The sequence below is a fragment of the Mauremys mutica genome, chromosome 2 (assembly GCF_020497125.1).
Source record: "Mauremys mutica isolate MM-2020 ecotype Southern chromosome 2, ASM2049712v1, whole genome shotgun sequence".
NCBI lineage: Eukaryota > Metazoa > Chordata > Testudines > Geoemydidae > Mauremys > Mauremys mutica.
The window spans coordinates 147,622,400-147,645,380 of NC_059073.1; the positions used below are offsets into that span (position 1 = coordinate 147,622,400).

At 63.2% G+C, this 22,981-nt stretch overlaps 1 protein-coding gene across 1 annotated transcript; it reads left to right on the forward strand.

The window, feature by feature from the left end:
* Positions 1–1,231: 1,231 nt before the first annotated feature.
* LOC123364038 (NPC1-like intracellular cholesterol transporter 1) lies at positions 1,232–22,198 on the forward strand. The gene is given in 21 exon segments (XM_045005755.1): positions 1,232–1,376; positions 4,579–5,487; positions 5,490–5,955; positions 5,958–6,120; positions 9,217–9,317; positions 10,651–10,823; positions 11,348–11,476; positions 12,107–12,289; positions 13,488–13,602; positions 13,873–14,000; positions 14,141–14,278; positions 14,523–14,612; positions 15,371–15,561; positions 16,164–16,282; positions 17,442–17,568; positions 18,397–18,452; positions 18,861–19,011; positions 19,627–19,858; positions 20,400–20,513; positions 20,632–20,794; positions 21,501–22,198. Coding segments are annotated over 21 exon segments (3,972 nt in total). The 5' UTR covers positions 1,232–1,322; the 3' UTR covers positions 21,671–22,198.
* Positions 22,199–22,981: the final 783 nt, after the last annotated feature.

Below are 22,981 nucleotides of genomic sequence, written 5' to 3' on the forward strand. Positions count from 1 at the left end.
CCGCCGCCCCCTACAGGGCGGCCGGATTGGCGAACAAAACAAAACAAAAAAGCAGCCGTGCTGCCCTAGGATTGGGCGGAAGCCGCCCCGTAGAATCTGCCGCCCCAAGCACGAGCTTGCTTGGCTGGTGCCTGGAACTGGCCCTGGGTAGTGGCCAGCGTGAGGGCAGGCCGGGAGCCTGGCTCTCCTGTGCAGATTGGGACAAGGAGTCTGGGACGGGAGGGGAGCAGTGAGGCGCCAGGGCGCTAACGAAGAGGCTCTCTGCCTGGGAACTGGCACACTCCCGGTGATTGCTGCACATTAGCTGCACCTCACACACAACTAACGCAACACTCATCACCCAAACCTGCAGTATCCCCGGAGATACCCCTGGGGTCGGCAAGATGAGCAGCCGCCAACGTGTGTTGGGACAGGACAGCTGGGGCGGATGAGTGGAGGGATCCCCAGAGCAAGTTTTGCAGGGGGGCGCCTGGGGGGGGGGGGAGGTGGTTCGATGATGCAGCTGGCTGGAAAGGAGGCAGCATGGCCTGATTCTCAAACCTATGTAGAGACCGCGAAACGCAGAGGACAGTTGCTGCCCGAGGAGTCCTTGTGCTGGTCAGTATGATGTGACTGTGGGGCTTCCCCCTATGAGGGTGGCTGGATGGACGGGGAAGACTGGGTCTGGGACGTGGAGCCGGGCGGGGCAGGGGAGACAGGACTGGGCCGAGGACAAGTTAGAGGGGGTGGGGCAGTGAGGGTCAAATCTGTTCTGGGAGAAACGGGCAGAAGTGTCTGTGCCCACTACAGATGCTCCCCTCCAGAGCCTGGCATGGAACCCAGGAGTCCTGAGTCTCACCCTTCCTCTGCTGTCAGAAAAACCCATGAACCCCCTGGCAGAGTGTTTGTCCCGTCCCCTGCTAGTGCTGGTCCATGCAGAGGATGACAACCTACTACTGCTGTCACTTTCTGCAGTAGCTCAGGTGGCGGAGATCTGAAGGGTGCAGCTCGGCTGTTGACCCAGAGGGGTGTCAACATGACCCCACATGCTGGGATTTCTAGTTTTCAGTTTGTTTGTTTTAAAGACACTCCCCGCCCCCTCCAAAAAATCCCCGTTAGAATATGTGTAACAGCAGCTCCTGTGGACCCAGACGGCCTGCCCCCAAGTTAATGATCCAAGGGATTTACGGCTGTGGTGCAGTCTGATTGGCTTCCTGGACATCAGGCCAGCCGGGCTAATAGCAGGCAGTAGTTGCATTAATGCAGGGCCTGTGGGGGTGGGGCAGACCTGGCCCTGGGCTCCCACTGCCATCTGCTCCTCCAGGGCTGGCGACACTGAGAGGATGCTGGGCCGCTTCCCGCTCACCCTGGTGCTGCTCAGCGCCACCCTGGGCCTGGTGAGTGAGTCCTGGGCATGGCCAGTCACTGCCCCAGCTGTTTGGCGGGGTCTGGGGAGTGTGGGGAGGGCAGGGGACCCTTATACAGAACAGCTGCTGGAGGCCTCCTGGAGCCACCCAGGGAACTGGGCTGGGCTGGCATCGTCTCTTCCAAAAACAGGGTGATTGTGCCAGTCTGGGACAGCTTCAAGGATGGGCAGGGAGTGGGCAGGCTCCGATCCACCCCCAGGGCAGGGACTGGCTGGGTCGGGGGGGGCAGGGGAGGGAACACGGGGCCTTTCCCCTCTAGGGGGCACTGGCCCCGATCCGGCCAACGCTTTCAGTGTCCAAAGGTCTGATGGAGTTGAGGGGTCCCTACGCAGGGGTCTGAGCCCATAGTCCGTGGGCAGGGGGTGATCACAGCCCCGCTGGCCGAAGATGCCTGCCTCTGCCCCCAGTGGGGATCTCTCCGACCGCAATGGCGAGGGTGCTGTGCGGAGGGGCAGCTCAGCCGGCTGTCCCTGCTCCGTGGTTAAGGGGTGCCCAGTTTCTGGGCTGGTGGGACTGGCATTGTCCCCAGCACTGGGTGGGACTCACGCTGGCATCGGCGAGGATGTTTGTGGGCAGGTGCATTCATGTGTGGGGGGGTGCATTCATAGAATGCTAGGACTGGAAGGGCCCCCGAGAGGTCATCTAGTCCAGTCCCCTGCCTCATGGCAGGACTAAGTATTATCTAGACCATCCCTGACAGGTGTTTGTCTAACCTGCTCCTAAAAATCTCCAGTGATGGAGACTCCACAACCTCCCTGGGCAATTTATTCAAGCACTCAACCACCCTGACAGTTAGGAACTTTTGCCTAATGTCCAACCTAAACTGCCCTTGCTGCAATTTAAGCCCATTGCTTCTTGTCCTGTCCTCAGAGGTTAAGAAAAACAATTTTTCTCCCTCCTCCTTGAAACAACCTTTCATGTAACTGAAAACTGTTATCATGTCACCTGTCAGTCTTCTCTTCTCCAGACTAAACAAACCCAATTTTTTCAATCTTCCCTCATAGGTCATGTTTTCTAGACCTTTAATCATTTTTGTTGCTCTTCTCTGGACTTTCTCTAATTTGTCCACATCTTTCCTGGAATGTGGCACCCAGAACTAGACACAATACTCCAGTTGAGACCTAGTCAGCATGGAGTAGAGCGGAAGAATTACTTCTCGTGTCTTGCTTACAACATTCCTGCTAATCCAGCCCAGAATGATGTTCGCTTTTTTTGCAGCAGCGTTACACTGTTGACTCATATTTAGCTTGTGATCCACTCTGACCCCCAGATCCCTTTCCACAGGACTCCTTCCTAGGCAGTCATTGCCCATTTTGTGTGTGTGCAACTGATTGTTCCTTCCTAAGTGGAGCACTTCGCATTTGTCCTTATTTCATTTCATCCTAGTTACTTCAGACCATTTCTCCAGTTTGTCCAGATCATTTTGAATTTTAATCCTATCCTCCAAAGCACTTGCAACCCCGCCCAGCTTGGTATCGTCTGCAAACTTTATAAGTGTACTGTCTGTGCCATTATCTAAATCATTGGTGAAGATATTGAACAGAACCGGACCCAGATCCAATCCCCGTGGGACCCCACTGGTTATGCCCTTCCATCCGGACTGTGAACCACTAACTACTCTCCGGGAACGGTTTTCCAACCAGTGATGCTCCCACCTTATAGTAGCTCCATCTAGGCTGCATTTCCCTAGTTTGTTTATGAGAAGGCCATGTGAGATAATATCAAAAGCCTTACTAAAGTCAAAATATACCATGTCTACCACTTCCCCCATATCCACAAGGCTTGTTACCCTGACAAAGAAAGCTATCAGGTTGGTTTGACATGATTTGTTCTTGCCAGATTCATGCTGACTGTTACTTATCACCTCATTATCTTCTAGATATTTAAAAATTGATTGTTTAATTAATTGCTCCATTATCTTTCTGGGTACAGAAGTTAAGCTGACTGGTCTGTAATTCCCCAGGTTCTCCTTGTTTCCTTTTTTATAGATTGACACTATATTTGCCCTTTTCCAGTCCTCTAAAATCTCTCCTGTCTTCCATGAGTTTTCAAAGATAATCACTAATGGCTCAGATATCTCCTCAGGCAGCTCCTTGAGTATTCTAGGATGCATTTCATCAGGCCCTGGTGGCTTGAAGACATCTAATTTGTCTAAATAATTTTTAACTTGTTCTTTCCCTGTTTTAGCCTCTTATCCTATGTCATTTTCACTGGCATTCACTGTGCTAGACGTCCAATCACCACCAATCTTCTTGGTGAAAACCGAAACAAAGAAGTCATTAAGCACCTTGCCAGGGCCAGCTCCTAGCTCCCCCCGAATCCTGCCGCAGGTCCAGGGCTGGGCACAGTGGGGCCGCTGCCAGTTTGATTGGTCAGCTCGGGCACCCGACAGTTTTCCAAACTCATACTCGCTTGATCTGGAAAATTCCCCATTTTAAAGTTCAGAACGATGTTGGGTCAAAAAACAATCTTGAGGGGGTTGAAAAGAATTCAGAGGCAGTTTGGAAATAGGGGGCGCTGGGAGCAGCTGGCCAGGCGGTGTGAAAGCTCTCAGCGGGGTGGGAGGGCAAGGCAGGTGCAGGGCCTGGTGCTGAGCTCATGCTGGGCGGGGGGATCACAGTGTTGGGAGTTGGGGTGAGGAGGATGGTCTCATTAGGTTGGGGGTTGTGCGGTTGGGGGTCAGTCGCACTCTAGGAGGGGTCATGTGGTGCTGTCAAGGCACTGGGTCAGAGTCACACGTTGGGGGTCAGGGTGGGGGGGTCGGTCTCCCACTGGGAGGGTTTCTGGGTTGGGGGTCAGGGTGCAGGTGGTCGGCTCACACTGGGGTGTCCCCGGGTTGGGTCAGGGGGGTCAGTCTTGCACTGGGGGTAGCCCCAAGTTGGGGGTTGGGGTGCAGGTGGTTGGCTCACACTGGGGGTGTCCCCGAGTTGGGGGTCGAGTGCAGGTGGTTGGCTCACCCTGGGGGTGTCCCCGAGTTGGGTGTTGGGGTGCAGGTGGTTGGCTCACACTGGAGGTGCCCCCAGGTTGGGGGTTGGGTCGTAAGGGTCAGTCTTGCACTGGGGTGTCCCTGGGTTGTGGGGCTGGAGGCTTAGGGTGGGTCCCATCCCCAGTGACTCCCAGCTCCCCAGCCGTGCTGCTGGTAACCCATCTCCTTTCTCTCCTGTGGGGACAGGCTACAGCGGCGCTGACAGGAATCCACCAAGCCGGGTACTGCTCCTACTACGGCGAGTGCGGGCGGAACCCCGAGATCAACGTGAGCCTGCTGTGGTCGCCGGTGCCCTGCCTCTCCAACACACCGGCCCGGCTGCTCAAAGACGCCACCCTCAGCAAGCTGAAGGAGGTGTGCCCCCAGCTGTACATGGGCGAGAACACCACGTACGCCTGCTGCTCCTACAACCAGCTGGTGGCCCTGCAGCTCAGCCTGGCCATCTCCCAGGCCGTCCTGACCCGCTGCCCCGCCTGCTCTGAGAACTTTGCCAACGTCTACTGCCAGAACATCTGCAGCCCCAACCAGAGCCTCTTCACCAACGTCACTCGCTTCTTCAACCGCACCACCATCCTGGGCACGCGCCAGGTGGGCGTGCTGGAGTACCAGTGCTTCTACAACCAGAGCTTCGCTGACCAGTCCTACAACTCCTGCAAGGGCGTCCGGATCCCTGCCACTGGTGGCTACGCCATCGCTGCCATGTGCGGCAAGTACGGTGCCACCCTGTGCACCAGCCAGCGCTGGCTGGACTTCCAGGGGGACAGCAGCAACGGGCTGGCCCCGCTGGATATCGACTTCCAGCTGGTGCCCGCCAATGGTGCCGTTGGGGAGGGCATCGTGCCGCTCAACGGCAAGACTTGGCGCTGTGGTGAGGCCGTCAGTGCCGACGGGGAGCCGTGCTCCTGCCTGGACTGTGCCGAGTCCTGCCCACAGATCCCCGCCCCCACGCCCCAGCCCCCGCCCTTCAAGGTGGGCAGCCTAGACGGGGTCTTGTTTGTGTGCTGTCTGCTCTTCTGCCTGCTGACCGTGCTCTTCGGGGCCTTCCTGGTGTGGCGCTGCGTCTCCAGATCCAGGCAGGCCAGCGGCAAGGGGGGCGGCAGCACCAGAGGGACCGGATGACACGCTCGGAGAGGCTCAGCCAGGCCACCCACCGCGTCCTGGGGGAGATGTTCAGGAGATGGGGCACCATGGTGGCTTCCCACCCAGTCTCGGTCATCTTGGTTTCAGCCGTGGTGGTGATAGGACTCTCCTGCGGGATGGTCTTTATCCAGCTCACCACCGACCCCGTGGAGCTCTGGTCCTCGCCCGACAGCCAGGCCCGGCAGGAGAAGGACTTCTACGACCAGAACTTCGGGCCCTTCTTCAGGACCAACCAGGTGATCCTCACTGCCAAGGGCCTCCCCAGCTACACCTACGACTCCCTCCTCCTAGGCAAGAAGAACTTCAGTGGGATCCTCTCCATGGCTGTCCTGCTGGACCTGCTGGAGCTGCAGACGCGGCTGCAGGAGATCGAGGTCTGGTCGGAGAAGGATGGCAGGAACGTGACGCTCAAGGACGTCTGCTACGCCCCCTGAACCCCAACAACACCAGCGCCACCGACTGCTGTGTCAACAGCCTGGCGCAGTACTTCCAGAACAACCGCACCCGCCTGGAGATGACGGCCAGCCAGACGCAGGGGGGCCAGACGGGCATGGTGGACTGGAAAGACCACTTCCTCTACTGCGTCAAGTAAGTGCCAGGCCCCGGTGTGGGAGAACAGGGGGCGTGCACACTTCCCACACAGCTCTACCAATGCCCCTCATTCCCAACCTGCAGCCCCCCGCTAGCCCAGCCCTGGGCTCCCCCCACAGCTCTCCCCTTTGGCTCAGGAGGTAGGAGTCAACACAGAAGGTCGTGGTTCCATACCCGCTAATGGTCTGTAGAGACTTGGACTTGACTGATGCCCCTTTATTCCATGTCCCCCCCAGCCTCCTATCTGTGGCCTTTTCCTTCTGGAGCAGGACTGATCGCTTTCCACTCTGCTTCTCTCGTGCGTTTCCAAGCCCTCCTTGGTCCGCCCCGTCCCCTGTCGGCCTCGGGATTCCGGCCCAGCTCCTGCCTCGTTCCCTGGCTCAGCTCTTCCCTCCACACATGTTCTACCACCTCTGTTTTCACCCAGCATTTCCTGGCCCATCACTTTCCTTTTCATCCTCCCCCCGGGTTCTGCGTTTGGGAGGTTTGCTGGCCGTCTGCTAGTGTGGATTTGTCCTAGGCAGCTGGGCCCAGCACGTGGCATTTGGTTTGGGTTGCAAATCATGTCTGGCTTCGTTATTCTGGCTTTAATGTCTCTGTCTGGCCGCCTCTTGTGCTTACAGCGCTGCCGAGTTCGGCAAAGTGTCAGATGCCACAGTCAATCCAGTGACAGTTCAGTGTCGGCTCTTCAGTGCCTCTCTCCTTTCCCAGTCCATCCCCGGCCGGGAGGAAGCTCCCTGACATCCTAGTCTCACGGATCCCCAGGACCGGGGCCATGGCCCCAGCTGTGGCACAGTCTCTGGGAGGCCCCCTTCAGTGAGCCAGACCCCCGGCGGTCTCGCTGTTCCACCAGGACAAGCCCTGCAGCTTCACCACATCTTAGGCTGTCAGCCCCCGAGCTTCCCACCATGAGCTCCGCTCAGTGAGTCCCACCCAGGCAGCCCCTGAGGGAGACTGGGACGATCTCGGGGAGCAGCACACGCCCCTCCACCAGCCTCTGCAGGGACACCCAGTCAGCGTGGGCACTCGGCTGGACACAGCACAGTGAGGCCTTTGGTAGCCCAGAGAAAAGAAAGATCCAGCCCTGTCCATCCTGGTTAGCCCAGAGCCCTCAGCCCCATCCCTCTGACCTCCCTTTGTCTCAGGTCAGGTGCCCCAACTGCTTCCCACAGCCCACTTTGAGCTCCCTGAGCTGCGGCTCAGCCCCTGGGAGAGGCGGGCAGTGCTGCTCTCTGGGGCTCCATGCCCGGGCAATCGGATTTGCGTGCTCTTCTCCAGAGCTCCACTGATGTGGGACCGAAGGCCCCAGACAGCTAGGAGCCATTCACACCTGTGTCGTAGCCTGCCAGAGAGCACACAGCCCTTCCTCTCACAGCATACAGGGGAAACTGAGGCACACATAGGCTTCATAAAAATACTACCAAAAATTCCCACTTGTCTGATGCTGGGAGTCACCTGGATTGGCTTAGTCAATCCCCTCCCCCGTGGGGTCCATACCGGGGGCCGTCAGGCCGGCATTTGCTGCCAGGCTGGTCCAGGTGCTGCTTTCCTTGCTGTTGTGCTCAGGCACCGAGCACTAGGTCCTGAGGCTGGCATTGCCGTGGCATCTGGTTTCCATGGGGACATGGTTACTTCCCAAGCCAATAGCCACATCACAAATGCCCAGTGTGGCTGGGCACTTGGGGGGAGAGAGTCCAGCAGTGCCACTGCCTATCGCCCCCTGGTGCCCACCCAGAGGAAAGGCGTGTAATGGCACCAGGTCCCCAGGGAGCATGGCGGTGTTCCAGGGCGCTAGAGCCAGTCATCTGGGGAAGGGAGCAATGGGGCCTGGACGAGGGGGGCCTGAGACTGGTGGTGCAGACTGGGCTAGCGCTGGTGGGGGACACCGGCCTGGCAATGGCAGTGGGGGTAGCTGGACCGATGTTGGGGACAAGGGGGTTATCATGGGTGCACCCTGGCTTTTAAACAGCCCCGGGGACCCCTTCAGCTTGCCAGCCCCCCAGGGGTCCCCCTCTTCCTTCAGGGTGGGCCATGGCATCCCAGCCCTCCTGCGTCGCACCCGGAGCTCTGCCCGGGAGCGCGACTGAGCCAGCCGGATGTGCAGGGACCCCCGGCAGCCTGTCCCAGCAGAGCAGGGTTTATTGGTCAGCTGGGCGCAGACCAGCACAGAGACGTGGTGCTGGCCAAGCCGGTGGCCCCCAGCCACGTGGCCAAGGGCGCCTTCCAGGCTCTGCCTCGCTGCCCCATTGCCTGTCCCCGAAGCCAGATATGTATCCCCAGCCCAGGCCCCTCGGGCTTTGTTCTCCAGCTGCCTCTGCTCAGCATCCCTGGTGAGAGCTGGGGGAACCCTCCCCTTGCCCCCTCCAGCCCTGGGCCTGTTACACACCGCTCCCTCCCTGGATTTCCAATAGACCTGGGTCAGCCTTGGCCACTCCCACCTCCCCGGCTCCTGCCCAGCCCCAAGGGCAGACAACTCTTTCGCCCCCATGGGGTTGCCATGAAAAGTACGGGGGAAACTGAGTCACAGGTAGGCACCACAAAAATACTACCAAAAATTCCCACTTCCTTACAGGGTGGCTCTAGGGGGCTCCTTGCTGGGATGTGTGCTGGGAGGCTCTGGATCTACAACAGGGGTCTCTCCCTGGAGGGCCGTGGGGGACGGGCTGCGGCTCAGCCCTGGGGTGGGGAGCTCCCTGTGGGGCAGTAGCTCTGCCATGCTGGGCGCGCCCTGCAGAAAGGCTGGAGATGGGGGTGGTTAGAGGCTGCCGACCGTCCTCTCCTGATGCCCCTGCCATGCCCACTGCCAGCTCCTCCCCTGTCACTGGCTTCCTCCATCTCTGATCTCTCCACCCTTCCGCTTCGCAGTTCCCCTCCCCGCCCTGCGGTCTGCCTCCAGCCCCGCTTCTCTCTGCCGCCACCCTGGGTCCGTCCCTAAGGGGAGCTCCTGGCACAGGCTGCAGCTCGCAGAGCGCTGTGCGCGGGCACAGTGCCGCAGAGCCAATGGGACCGTGGCACCAGGAGGACCAGGGCACAGGGGCCCCGCAGCGCCCCTGGCAGGCATCCTGCCCTCACTCACTCCTTCTGCCTCCCCAGCTCGCCTCTCTCCTTCAAGGACATCACCAACCTGCAGCTGAGCTGCATGGCCGACTACGGCGCGCCCGTCTTCCCCTTCCTGGCTGTGGGTGGCTACACAGGTAAGGGGCACCAGCGCCAGGCGGGTACCCAGCCCCGCGGCTTCACAGGCAGCGACCGCCCTCCTCCTCCACCGGCTCACAGCTCCGTAGGGGAGGGGGGCACAAGGGGAGCATGTGGTGAGTCGGCCTGGTGGGTGTTGGGCACAGTGCCCCAGCAGCCTGGCACTGCGGCCGGGGCACAGTGACAGAGGAGCTGAAAGGTGGATAACGAGGCAGCTCTGGGGATGTTTGCAGGGAGCTTCTCCCCAGCGTGAGGGGCAGCCGGTGCCCAGTGGTATTTGTTGGGCATGTACCACATGAGTGGTGCCAGCTGGCACGACTGGCAAAGCACAGCGGGGCTTGCCAGCGCAGGAGAGGCGATGGGCAGGGTGGAGACAACCAAGCGGGACCTAGTGAGAGAAGACCAGCGGCGGGTGTCTGATGCGCCGAAGAAGGTGTGAGGCAAAGAGAGGAGCAGCAGTGTCCGAGCGGGGCAGGTCTGAGCAGTGGCAGTGCCAGCCGCTGAGGGGCCAAGGTCCAGACAGAGCTGGGCTGCAGAAAGAATGGGCAGGAGAGGGCTGAGCCTAGAGGGCACCCTGTTCGAGGGCTGGATCATGGGGTAGCTGGTGGTGGGGCTGACATGGGGGGCAGCAGGGAGCCATGGAGCTGCTTGCCTGCATCTGGCCTGGTGGGACCGAGCGGGGATTGTGCCCGTCAAGCCAGGGTGACTCCAGGTCTGCTCTGAAGTATCGGCCCTGCGGGGCTCCCGGCATCTGGGTGAGAAGTCCCCAGCCCCTGGCACATGACTTAGCTGGTTCAGGCCAGTGGGGGCGCTATGCTCCTGGAGGTCCTGTCTGGAAGAGGAGACAGGAACTGAGGCCCTGGCTGCTTGGGGCCATTCGAGATCCCAGGACCCTGTGCTAAGGATCCTGGCTAGTGCTCCAGGGACTCCAGCCTGCCTCCCTGACCTCCCTCCACCCTGTGGCAGTATCAGCTGTGTACAGAACTGTCACGTCCTGTCCTAAACGGTCAGCAGGCGTTGCGGTGCGGGGTTAGCCAGCTACCACGTTGCACCCCAGAGGTGGCTGCCTGTCAGTGATGGTGGAAGGCCCCATGCCACTCCCGCACTGATCCCGGGGGCTGGTATTCGGGAAGTGGCCCTCGATCCTGAGCTGGAAGGTGCCCAGGAGGGGCGGGGTGGCAAAGTGGATATTTACGATCTCCCTCATCAGACCCGCTCCCTTCCTGTGGACTGGGTGCTGCCTTGGGCGGGGGCAGGAGGCTGGCTGCCAGGGGCTGGCGGGAAGAGGGGGATGTCTGTGCCTGCTGGCTCTCAATGCCCTCCCTGCACCAGGTGAAGATTATTCGGAGGCCCAGGCACTGATCCTCACCTTCTCGCTGAACAACTACCTGCGCAGCGACCCGCGCTACGCCTGGGTGCTGCTGTGGGAGCAGCGCTTCCTGCAGGTGGTGGGGGAGTTCCAGCGGACCCACGCCCACACCTACACCGTCGCCTACATGGCCGAGGTACCGGGGCCATCACAGAGACCCGGCTGGGGGCCAGCCCTGCACGATGGGGGCTCAAAGAACTCTCTTATGGCTCAGGGCTGTTCAGCCCCCATTGCTCTCTGGAGCCGGGACCCCCAACACTGCACAGCCCGGAGCAGCCCCCAGCTCGGAGTGACTCCCCCCATCCTGTCGCCCCCTCTCCTTGCCCCATTAAAGGCCAACGATGAGCCTCTGCTGCTGGCACAGTGGGCAAGCTCTGGTTTGGGGGCATATGCGTGGGAGACGGTGACAGACACGGGGCATTTCCTGATGCCAGACTGGGGCTGGGAGGAGAGGGGGGACAGCAGGAAGGGATGGAGGAGGGACAGCCACAATCAGGGCAAGGGCAAATAGAGGGCACAGCCCAGCCCTCTAGCCCCATAGGAGGCCCCTGGGCACAGCTCTTGGCTCCAGCGGGCACAGTTCCAGCCAGTGGCAGTGGGAAGCAGGCGCTGCCCCTGCCCCATGTGGCACTGCCTGTATCTAACCCCCGGCCCCCACAGCGCTCCCTGGAGGACGAGATTAACCGCACCACGGCCGAGGACATCCCCATCTTTGCCATCAGCTACCTGGTGATCTTCCTCTACATCGCGCTGGCCCTGGGCGAGTATTCCAGCTGCAGGCGCATCCTGGTACGGGGGCAGCGGGGCTGGCGGGAGGCTATGGGGCTTGCTTTGGGAAGCAGGGGACTGGGGTGGGGGCAGTGCCTGTCTGCTGGCCTGTCTCATGCCAGTCTCTAGTAGCCAAGCAGCCCTTCGCCCACCCCTCGCTGGCACCCCCTGGGGCTGAGCGGGCCCTGGAGAGGGGGCTGCCCTCTCCCTGCAGAGTGCGGGGCTGGGGCTGCCTGTTGGGGACCCTCAGTCTCTAGAGCCGGTTGGGTCCTTTGCCCAGCTTGGAACAGACTCAACCAGCCACCACAGAACGACCAGGTCCACTGCATGTACCCTGCACCTCTGCAGAGCCCCGGCTCGCCTGCCCCACAGCCCAGCGCCCCCTGGCTTTGCCACCCACAACCTCAGCCCCATAGCCTGCCCTGAGCGCCAGGGGAGAGCGCCACCCACTAACCCCACAACCGGCCCCTGGCACTGCCATGCACAGCCCCAGGCCCATAGCCTGCCCATAGCCTGGCCGAGCCCCACAGCCCGCTCCCCGCAACCCCTATAAGGTCTCTGTAGCATCTCCCCCAGACTCTCCATCAGTCCCAAGAGGCCCCGCCCCCCGCGGGTGCCAGCCGCCCTGACTCACCGCGCTGCCCCCTGCAGGTGGACTCCAAGGTGACGCTGGGCCTGGGCGGGATCCTGGTGGTGCTGGGTGCCGTGTTCTCCTCCATGGGCTTCTATGCCTACGTGGGGCTGCCCTCCTCCCTCGTCATCATCGAGGTGGTTCCCTTCCTTGTGCTGGCTGTGGGCGCTGACAACATCTTCATCTTTGTGCTGGAATACCAGGTGAGCCGGGGCACCCAGGCCCCCCCCCAACACCCAGCCCAGCCCCCCACGGAGTACCCAGCCCCCCAGAACACCCAGCCCAGGCCCCCTGGAGTACCCAGCCCCCCCAGAATGCCCAGCCCCCCGCCAGGGGCGGCTCTAGAAATCAGGCTGCCCCAAGCAGCGCGGTGCGCTGCGCCGCCCTTCCCCGGTCCTGCGGCGGGTCCCCTCTTCCCGCGGCTCCGGTTGACCTGCCGCAGGCATGCCTGCGGGAGCTCAACCAGAGCCGCGGGACGAGCGCCCCCTCCGCAGTCATGCCTGCGGCAGGTCCACTCGTCCCGGAGCTCCGGTGGACCTCCCGCAGGCATGACTGCGGCAGGTCCGCCGGCCCAGCCTCCCGCCCTCCCCGGCGGCAGAGGACGCCCCCTACATTTTGCCGCCCTAGGCACCAGCTTGTTTTGCTGGTGCCTAGAGCCGCCCCTGCCCCCCGCAGAATCCCTTCTATCCCCCACACCCCAGGGCAGTGTCTTCTCCTGGCACATCCTACTGGGCAGCATCCCATTGGCTCCTGGGGCCCGCTGGGGAACATCCCATAGGTCATGGGCTGGGGTGTCGGACTGGAGCCCAGCTGAGGGGACTGGGGTCAGGGTCTGACACTCATGAACGTGGGGGTCAGAGGGGCCCTTCCCACAGCAGCAGGGGTGTGGGGAATCAACCCTGTCTGGCTGTGGGAGCAAGTGATGAAAGGAAGAAAACCAGGCTGTTGGGGGGTCCACTAGCAGGACATGGCGGAGGGGCAATAGGCAAGGGGTGTGCCCCATCCAGGGCAGGGCAGGTAGGGGGCAGCAGGCTGGGTGTGGGTGCCCCTGGCAGGGCAATTGAGGGGCAGGTGGCCAGTTGGGGGTACCCCGGCAGGGTGGGGCAGTTGGGGGGCAGGCGGCCAGGTGAGGTGCCCCTGGCAGGCAGGGAGCCGGGTAGGGCTGCCCCCAGCGGAGCCAGGCAGTTTGGGGGCAGCAGGCTGAGTGGGGGGGCAGCACAACAGTGGGGGGGCTCGTTGGGCCCCAGCAGGGCAAGGCAGTTGGGGGGCAGCAGGCTGGGTGGAGGTGGCCCTGGCAGGGCAATGGGAGGGCAGGGGGCCGGGTGGGGGTGCCCCCGGCAGGGTGGGGCAGTTGGGGGGTATCGCCCAGCCCCTCCTCTCACCCTGGTGGGTGCTTTGCAGAGGTCGGTGCGGGAGCCGGGCGAGCGGCGCGAGCAGCATATCGGGCGGGTGCTGGGCACTGTGGCACCCAGCATGCTCCTGTGCAGCTTCTCCGAGGCCACCTGCTTCTTCCTGGGTGAGTGCCGGTGGCGCAGGACAAGGGGGCCTGAGCTGGGAGAGGGCTGGGCCCAGGTATGGGGCACCTGGGGGTGCCCAGCACCATGGCTGCTTGTGACCCTCCTGGCATGCCGCCAGGCCATGGCTGGGGCGTCGGGTCCCATGCCCGGGAAATGCCAGTGTGGCCAGGGTAGCTCCAGGTGCACACAGCACCCCTCCCCCACGCTCATGAGCTGCTCCCCCTGGGCACAAGGACCCCCGCTCCACTCACAAGCTCTCGTGTCCACAGGCTCCCTGACACGGATGCCAGCGGTTCGCACCTTTGCTCTCAATGCCGCCCTGGCTGTGCTCTTTGACTTCCTGCTCCAGATGTCCATGTTCGTGGCGCTGGTCTCCCTCGACGCTCGCAGGCAGGAGGTGAGAGGTGCCCACCAGGGGGCATGGGGCTGGGGGGCAGGAGGGGAGGGGCATCTGCCGGGGGGGCACAGGGACGGACAGGGTGGGGCCATTCCCCAGCTGCACCAAGCAGGTAGATTTGACGCTCCCTTTGCCCCCAGGCCGCCCGCCTCGACCTCTGCTGCTGCCACCGCCTGAGCAAGGCGGGGTGCCCGGCGCGGAGTGAGGGGCTGCTGCGCCCCTTCATGCGGCGCATCTACACCCCCGTGCTGCTGAACCGTGTCGTCAGGGCCCTGGTGGTGAGTGGGGGCGGGGGAGAGGGAAAGGGAGGGGGCCCAGGTGCCAGGATAGGGAAGGGGCAGGTAGGGTGTTGGGTCTAAGGTTGGGGGAGGGGGCCCAGGTGCCAGGGTGGGGGATCCTCTACGCAAGCGGGGTTGGGCCCTTGTGCTGGGGCTGGGGTGCTCTGCAGCAGGGAGGGGAGGGGGCTGAGATGGGGGAGGGGCGGTAGAGCTGTCCTCACAACGGTGCCCCCCTACCCCCCAGATGCTGCTTTTCCTGTTCATGTTCTGTGCTGGGATCTACCTGGCGCTGCAGGTGCCCGTGGGGCTGGACCAGGAGCTGGCGATGCCCAAGGTAAGAACCCCCTTCCCCCCACACGTGCCCAGTGTCTGCCCGGGCTGCGCGGCTCTCACAGGGCGCCCGGAGCCTGGGCTGCCTGCGGGCCCCGTCCAGGCGCTGCCTGGCCCTGATGCCCCTTGGCCGTTGGGCAGTCGCCCCACCGCGGCCATGTTGGCAGCTTCCCAGGAGCCCCAACAGGGCAGCTTGGTCCTGCTCTGCCCAGGACTTTCTGCCGCCCCATGACCAGGGTATCTGGGCACCTCCCCATCGTGCCCTCAGCGCCTGGGTGGGTTCCAGCCGTGCATGGCTCGCTCTCCCCTTGGGGCATTGCCCTGGGCTGGGCTCCGAGGAGGCTGGCTGGAGGCGGGCGCCTGGTGGGTTGGGCGGGGGCTAGGGAGGTGTGGGGTGCCCCATAGCCCTGAGGTTGCTCCATCTCCTGCTCAAAGACACCAGCTTGCCCTGGGGCAGGAGGTTCCTGGGGCTGCAGCCCCACTGGGAGCTCTGGCCTGGCATCTCTGGGTGGCCCAGGCTGGGGGCACCTGGGAGGGCAGGCCACGTCTTGGCACCGCCATCTGTTCTGTGGTGCCAGTGGAGGGGGCCGACACGCTAGTCACGGCTCGTGCCCAAGTCGGTGCCAGCGCGAGGTGGGGAGATGATGGCGGATAAGGCCATGGCTGGGTGGGGCACAGTCTCCGAGCCAACCTAGCTACCCCCCCGCCCCCGGGTGGCAGGGGCAGGGAGCTGGCATGACGGGTCCTGTGGTGTCTCCTTAGGACTCCTACATGGTGCAATACTTCCAGTACCTGAACCAATACTTCATGGTGGGCCTGCCCACCTACTTCGTCACCACTGGCGGTTACAACTTCTCCACCGGGCCCGGCATGAACGGCGTCTGCTCCAGCGCCGGCTGCGACAACAACTCCCTGACCCAGAAGATCCAGTATGCCACAAGCTTCCCCAACGTGTGAGTGCCCCTGGGACTGCGAGAGGGGCGCCCAGCCGTGGGGCCACACACAGCTCTGCGAGGCCTTCGCTCCGACCCACAGCCCCTGCCCCCCGGCTCTGCGGGGCCCTTGCTCCGACCCACAGCCCCTGCCCCCTGGCTCTGCGGGGCCCTTCGCTCTGCCCTGACACCCCTGCCCCCCAAGCTCTGCCAGGGCCCTCGCTCTGACCTGCCACCCCTGCCCTTCCAGCTCTGCCAGGACCCCTTGGTCTGCCCCGATGCCCCTGCCCCGCAGTTCTGCTGGTGCCCCTCACTCCCGACCTGCAGGCCATCGCTCCCAAGCCCTGTGTGTCTTCTGGGCGCCCCGCTGTGTTGATTTGCTGTTTGGACAAAGACGGGCACCTCTAATGGTCACTTGGGACCTAAGTCATTATCTGAGCCCGGGTTCCCCAGCCCACACAGCACCTCCTGCCCAGCTCTGTCCCTAGCCTGACCCGGGTGGGCCCGTGGTGCCCTACAGCCAGGCCTGCAACCCCCTGCCAGGCCCCCTCCATACTGCGTCCCAGCAGGCAGGGCTCCTCACTGCCCAGAGTCTAACAGTCCACCCCCTGCTCCTCTTGCAGATCCTACCTGGCCATCCCTGCCTCGTCCTGGGTGGATGACTTTATTGACTGGCTCCACCCGCTGTCAAGATGCTGCCGCATCAGCTCCAGCGACAGCCAGTTCTGCCCGTCCACTGACAGTAGGTCTCGCCCGGAGGGCTGGGGGGGTTAACCTGACAGTGCTGCCCAGAGCTGGGCACAGAAAGGGCTCCCCCGGCAGGTGTGGCACTGTGACCCCCCAACCAAAGGGGCAGGTGGTCACTGCAGTGAGAGGGGTCAGAGATGGGCTGGGGGCCCCCTGTGGGGCAGGGCAAGGCAGGGTCCCTGCAGTCTGGGGAGGGGAAGGGCTGGAGAAGAGGGCTCACCCCTCAGCGAGACAGGACCACACCTCGGACAGAAGGGCTCTGCGCGCCCCAATGGCGTCTGGCTGCCACTGCTGAATGCCGCGGCCAGGCGATTCCAATGCCAGGGGCCGGCCAGAACCCCAGGGGTTTAGGGCAGGGCGGAAAAGCCGGATTTCCCCTCAGATCAGTGTGAGCTCCTGATGGGGGCAGGCTGGGGCAGCGAGCTCGCTGGTAGGGTCAGTGGGGTCTGGCCAGCCCCCCAGCCACACTGGAAAGCTGGTTTCAGCCGAAAGTGACTTTGCCAGCGCTTGCCAGACTCAGTTCTGATCAGTGTGTGTTTGGGGGGTGGGAGTGAGAGGCAAAGGGGTGTGGGGGGAGGTGTCTGGCCGTAGTGGGATGGCAAAGGGCACGGCTGGGTGCACAGCTCATCCTGCAAAAAGAACAGGAGTACTTGTGGCACCTTAGAGATTAACAAATTTATTTGAGCATAAGCTTTCGTGGGCTACAGCTCACTTCATCAGACGCAAGCAATAAAGGGCACAATCCGCTGGTTTTCAATCCAGCGGAGCCTGTGGAACTCCCAGCCACTAGATCTCCAAGGCCAAGAGCTGAGCAGAGCCCTGCATTGATCTGGGCAGCAAAAGCAGTTGGAGCTCCGTGGGGGGATAAAGCAGCAGCAGGGATCTGAGCCCTCCCATCCCTGGCCATGAGCTGGCCCCGGCCTGACGGGGTCTGGGAGAAACAGCTCCAGGGGGGCGGTGATTCCAGAATAGCCATGGGATGGGGGCTCTGGCACATCCCTGGGACTGGCCCTGTGGGAGAGGAGACAGGTCCGGGCAGAGCCAGGTCTGATCCGTCCTGGGAATTCCTCTGGGTAAGCAGAGCCCCCCATGCCCCCTCGCCCCAGGATTCATGCCCTGCAGCCCCCTCACCGTGCCAGCCTCTTGCCCCACAGCAACCGCCAGCTGCCCGTTCAGCTGCATGAGGGACCTGAGCGAGGTCATTCGCCCCTCCGTGGAGCAGTTCAACCATTTCCTGCCTTGGTTCCTGCACGACATGCCCAACCTCAACTGCCCCAAAGGGTAGGTGCTGGCAGGGGCAGGGCCTGGCGCTGGGACAGCAGCGGGGGAGGGGCCAGGCACGGGGCAGTCCTTGGGGGCTGTAAACATGCCCTGCGGGCACAGGGGCTGGGACTGGGGTGCAGCACATCCCCCCCACAGCGCCCCCTGCTGGTGAGACATACACACATGCACGCAGTGCTCCCTGCTGGTGAGAGGTGAGACATACACACATGCAGCGCCCCCTGGTGGTGAGGGAGTTCGAAAGACAGCGCCCCCTGCTGGCCAGAGGTGTCTCTCACACACACACAGAGTATCTGACTGTCCCAGGGGCCTGTGGCTCACCAGGCCCTCAGCTGTGCCCATGGCTGTGCTGGGTGGGCGGGGCACAGGCTCCTGGCAGGACCCAGGGATGCTGGCCATGAGCGCTGGCCTGACCTGTGGGGAAATGTTTCCAACTGACCCCTCCCCCTCCCAGTTTGCCATTCTAGGGGCATTCTGCCCTGGGAAGCCACCACCTCAGGGGGTGGGGGTCCCCTGCCCTTTCTGGGACCAGCTAGCAGCACCTCCCCAGCCACCCCTCTGTCGTCAGCCTGACTAGCAGTGCAGGACACACGTACCCTGGCTGATAGGGCTGGACTCAGAGCCCCATGCCAGCACCCTGAGGCCCAGCATTGCCTCACATGGGGACCCCACATCTGCCCCGCTGGGGACCTCTCCAGGCACTCCCTGCCCCATAGCGGGCAGCTCAGACTGTCGGCAGACTCAGGTGGGGGGAGGGCTTCCCATGGAGCGGGGGTGGTTCACCCTGCCCCGTCCCGCTCTCACCCACCCCTCTCCTGTCCCCGCCAGGGGGCTGGGAGCCTACGACACTGCTGTGAAGCTGGGCCCAGACGGCGAGATCCAGGGTAAGTGCCAGCCATGCTAGGGACACCCACACAAGGGACAGGGGAGACCCCCACTGCAGTGAGATGAGCGGGGAGGGCCTGGCCCCCAGGGGAGGGGGGAATGGCACACAGCACTCTGCCCCCTGCGGGCGCCAGGACCGCACTGCCCTCCCACACCGCACAGCGCTGGGGGTCCGGCCCCATTGCCTGTCGTTTGCTGGGGAAAGAGTGGGCATAAAGGGGCCCTGTGGGACCACACTGGAGGCAGGATCCAGGCATTGTGGGTGGTGGGGAGGGGAGGAGGGTACTGGGAGGGTATAGTGGGGGAGGGGGTCCCAGGATATGGGGGAGGGGAGCACTGGAAAGGGTGGGGGTCCCAGGGGAGCTCTCCAAGCCAGGGGGCAGTGGTCTTACCCCCCATCTCCCCAGCCTCGCGGTTCATGGCCTACCACACGCCCCTCACTAACTCCCAGGAGTACACGGCCGCGCTGCGGGCGGCACGGGCGCTGGCGACCAACATCACCAACTCCATGCGGCGGGTGCCGGGCACCGACCCCAACTTCCGGGTCTTCCCTTATACGTGAGGGGGCAGATGGCACGGAGGGGTCAGGGGGCGTCTGGGGTTCCTGGGGTCGGGGGGGCGCGCTGGGGGGTGTTTCCCATAAGGATGTCACTGCCTTGTCCCATGAGGAGAAGGGGGAGGGGATGCCCATTGGGTTCCCTGTGGGGGGCAGCCTGGTTGAGCCCATGTCTGGAGAGATTGGGGCTGAGGCCAGTCCAGTGGGAGCAGGGACAGAGGGGCAGCACAATGGGGCCCATGTCCCTGAGGCAGGGAGGGGATGGTCCTGGGGGCCCGTCTAGGGGCCCATGTCCCAGGCACATGGGGGTGGGTCCGGGGGGGGGCTGTGGAAGGGACCTGTGTTCCAGGGGAAGGCAGGGGAGGGTCCCGGGGGCACAGGTGGGGGTCGCAAGGGCAGCCTGGGGGGCCATGGCCCAGGCACAGGGGAATGGGTCCCGGGGGGGCATCCCAGGTGGAGGCGGGGGGGGGGGAGGGCTGTCCAAGGGCCTGTGTCCCAGGGGGGAGGCAGGGAAGGGTCCTGGGGGGGGGCTGTCCACAGGCCCGTGTCCCAGGGGTGAGGCAGGGAGGGTCCTGGGGGGGGGGGCGTTGCTGTCTCACACTGTGCCCGGCCCCCAGGGTCACCTACGTGTTCTACGAGCAGTACCTCACCATCGTCAATGAGGGGCTCTTCAACCTGGCGCTCTGCCTGGTGCCCACCTTCGCCGTCTGCTGCGTGCTGTTGGGTATGGACCTGCGCTCGGGCCTCATCAACCTGCTCACCATCATCATGATCCTGGTGGACACCGTGGGCGCCATGACGCTCTGGGACATCAGCTACAATGCCATCTCCCTCATCAATCTGGTGACGGTGCGTGCTGGCCCCGGGCACCCAGCTCTGGGTACCCAGTACCCAGCCTCCAGCCCCCGGTACCCAGCACCCAGCCCTTGACACCCAGCCCCAGGCACCCAGCCTCCAGCACTGGCACCTAGACCTGGGCCCCCAACTCCCAGCCCCAGCTGCCCAGAACCCGTACCCAACCTCCAGCCCCAGGTGCCTGCTTCCCAGCATCCCCCAATCCTGCCCCAGGCTGCCATTCACAGATGCCCACAGGACCCAGCCAAGGCAGGGGAGGGCATGGCTGTGATGCTCCGAAGCCCATTGCATGCTGGGATAGGACTTTGTGGGTAGGTGGGTCCTTGATTCAGTGCTGCATGGAGAACCCGTTACCCGGCAGGCCCAGTGACCCCTCGCTGCTCTCTGCCACTGTGTCCCACGGGCTGGGGTCTCTGATCCCAGGCATGGGGTTTGGGTGCTGTGGGCAGACAGTGCAGGTGCTGGGGACCACAGAGTGCTGCGGGGGCACTTTGAGCCTGCCCCAGCTCCGCTAACTGCCCTGCGTTCCTTGTAGGCCGTGGGCATCTCGGTGGAGTTCGTGTCCCACCTGACCCGGGCCTTTGCCGTCAGCACCCAGCCTACTCGGCTGGAGAGGGCCAAGGAGGCCACCATCAACATGGGCAGCGCGGTGAGTGGGGGGCTGCAGGGCAAGGTGGGGGGCGGGGTCAGGGGCCAGTCAGCCCCAGGCAGGGAGGGACAGTGTGGGGGTGGCTGGGGCCATCTCTGACCAACCCCCTTCCCTGCAGGTCTTCGCGGGCGTGGCCATGACCAACCTGCCGGGCATCGTGGTGCTGGCATTCGCCAAGGCCCAGCTCATCCAGATCTTCTTCTTCCGCCTGAACCTGCTTATCACGCTGCTGGGCCTGCTGCACGGCCTGGTCTTCTTGCCTGTGCTGCTCAGCTACTTCGGTGCCTGACACCTGCGTCCCGGCCACCCGTGCTCCCCGCCTCCCCGAGCACCTACCAGTGCTGCCTGCCTGCCCCAGCGCCCGCCCATGCTGCCCGCCTCCCCAGCGCCCACCCCACTACCTTGCACTGCCTGCCTGCCCCAGCGCCCGCCCCACTACCCTGCACTGCCCACCTCCCCCAGTGTCCGCTCTGGCTGCCCACCTCCCCCAGCGCCCGCCCCACTACCCTGCACTGCCCGCTTCCCCCAGCACCCGCCCCCCAGCCGCCCGCACTGCCCCCCCTGCACCCCCACACTGCTCACCTATCCCCCCCAGTGCCCCCCGCATCCCTCGCTGCCCCCATCCCATCTCCTCCAGCACCCCAGTCACCCCTCGCTGCTTGCCCACCCTTCCAGTGCCCCTGCCTGCCCACCAGCCCCCGGCTTCCCCCAGCACCCCTTGCCCCTGTCCTCCATCTCTGAGGGGAGCCGCCCCCCAGCCCCAACCTCCTCCCCAGGGACCCCCTCATGTAGCCCCATGGAGGAGCAAATCTTCAGGAACGCAGTCCGACACCCAGGGATCCTGCCCCAGAGGTGGGAGCTGGGGGGTAGGGGGCAGGGCACGGGAGCACCATGGTTGGCAGGGGGCGGGGGGGAGCTGCCTGTTATGCCCCTAGCCATGGCGCCCGCCATCCCACCTGGCTCTAACCTGCCCCTCCTGTACCCTAGGGCCCAGCCCCAGCCCTGCTGCAGCCCTGGCCGAGGCCCCGCAGCCGGAGCCGGAGAAGAGGAGCCCTGAGGGTAGTCTGACCGCGAGGAACCCCAGCTTCCAGGACAAGGAAGAGCAGAGCAAGGGCCGGGGCTCCGGAGACCCCCCCATGGCCTCCCACCGCCTCTGAGGGGCAGAGCCAGGGGGCACCGAGCTGCTGCTACTGCCGGGGGGTCACTCCTCTCTGACTCAATGCGGGTCGGGGGGTTCCGCTGCTGGACAGCCCCCCCCCCTTTGCATCTTCAAATCTCCCCCCCCACTGCCTCGGAGGGCCCCCACGCACTCAGTGCCAGCTCCAGGGCAGAGCCCGGGGGTGCTGTGCTGCAGGGAGTGAGCTGGGGTTCCCCACCTCCAGCACTGACCTCGACGTCCTAGCTCGGCACTAGGGGGCGCTGTCTCCTCACACTCAGTGCTGCCCCAGCAAGACACCCCGTCACTCGGGCCCCTAGGGGGGCGCATGCACTTTCCTTGCCCAGCGAGTTGTCAGCCCCTAGGACCGGCCGAGCTAGGGGGGCCTGCATCTCTCTGATCCCCAGAAGTCTGGGGCCTCTGATTTGCTGTGTTTAATTCCAGGCAGATTCTGGCCCTGGGGCCGGGTGGAACCCGCCTCTCAGTGTTTACATAACAATTTACTACCTGAATTATATTTAAACCTTGTTCTCACCCTTCTACCTTTGTCTACATTTAACCTTGCAAACGGGAAACCCCGGTGCGGGGTTTCTCCGTCTCCACCCCACACTGATGCAGGCTGCTGCAGAGCAGCTGCGCTCCACCCCAGAGGCAGCTGCTTTTCAGTGCAAAGGATTCCTGCCTCTGCTAAGCACTTGGGGATGAAATTGTTTCATTGACTCTTGAGTCAGAAGAGCCCCTGTTCAGCACAGGCCAGTAATTTTCACCCAGTCTAAACCCAGACCAGGAGAGACTGAGGGGCTGTAATGATGCTGCCCTTGGTGGGACCCAACCGAGAGTACCAATTCAGGACAGATTGCTCAGAGCAGGGCAGTCACAGCCCCAGGCTGGGGTTCCTTTGTACACCAAGGCAAACCAAACCAGCCAGACAGAGAGGACTTTGGTCTCACCCCACTGACTAACCACAAGTCACACAAGCAATTCCCTTAGACACTCCAGTTTCCCAGTATCACCACCAGTGACACTCGTCATGGGGTTGAATGGTTATGAAAACCAACACCCCAATAAAAGAAAAAAGGTTCTCTTGATCCCAAAGGACCGAGCCCCAGACCCAGGTCAATATACAAGTCAGATCTTACCCACCAATCACACTGTTGCCAATCCTTTAGAACAGGGGTGGGCAAACTTTTTGGGCTGAGGGCCATATCTGGGTGGGGAAATTGTATGCAGGGCAGGAGGTTGGGGTGCGGGAGGGAGTATGGAGTGTGGGAGGAGGTGCGGTGTGCAGGATGGGGCTCAGGGCAAGAGATGG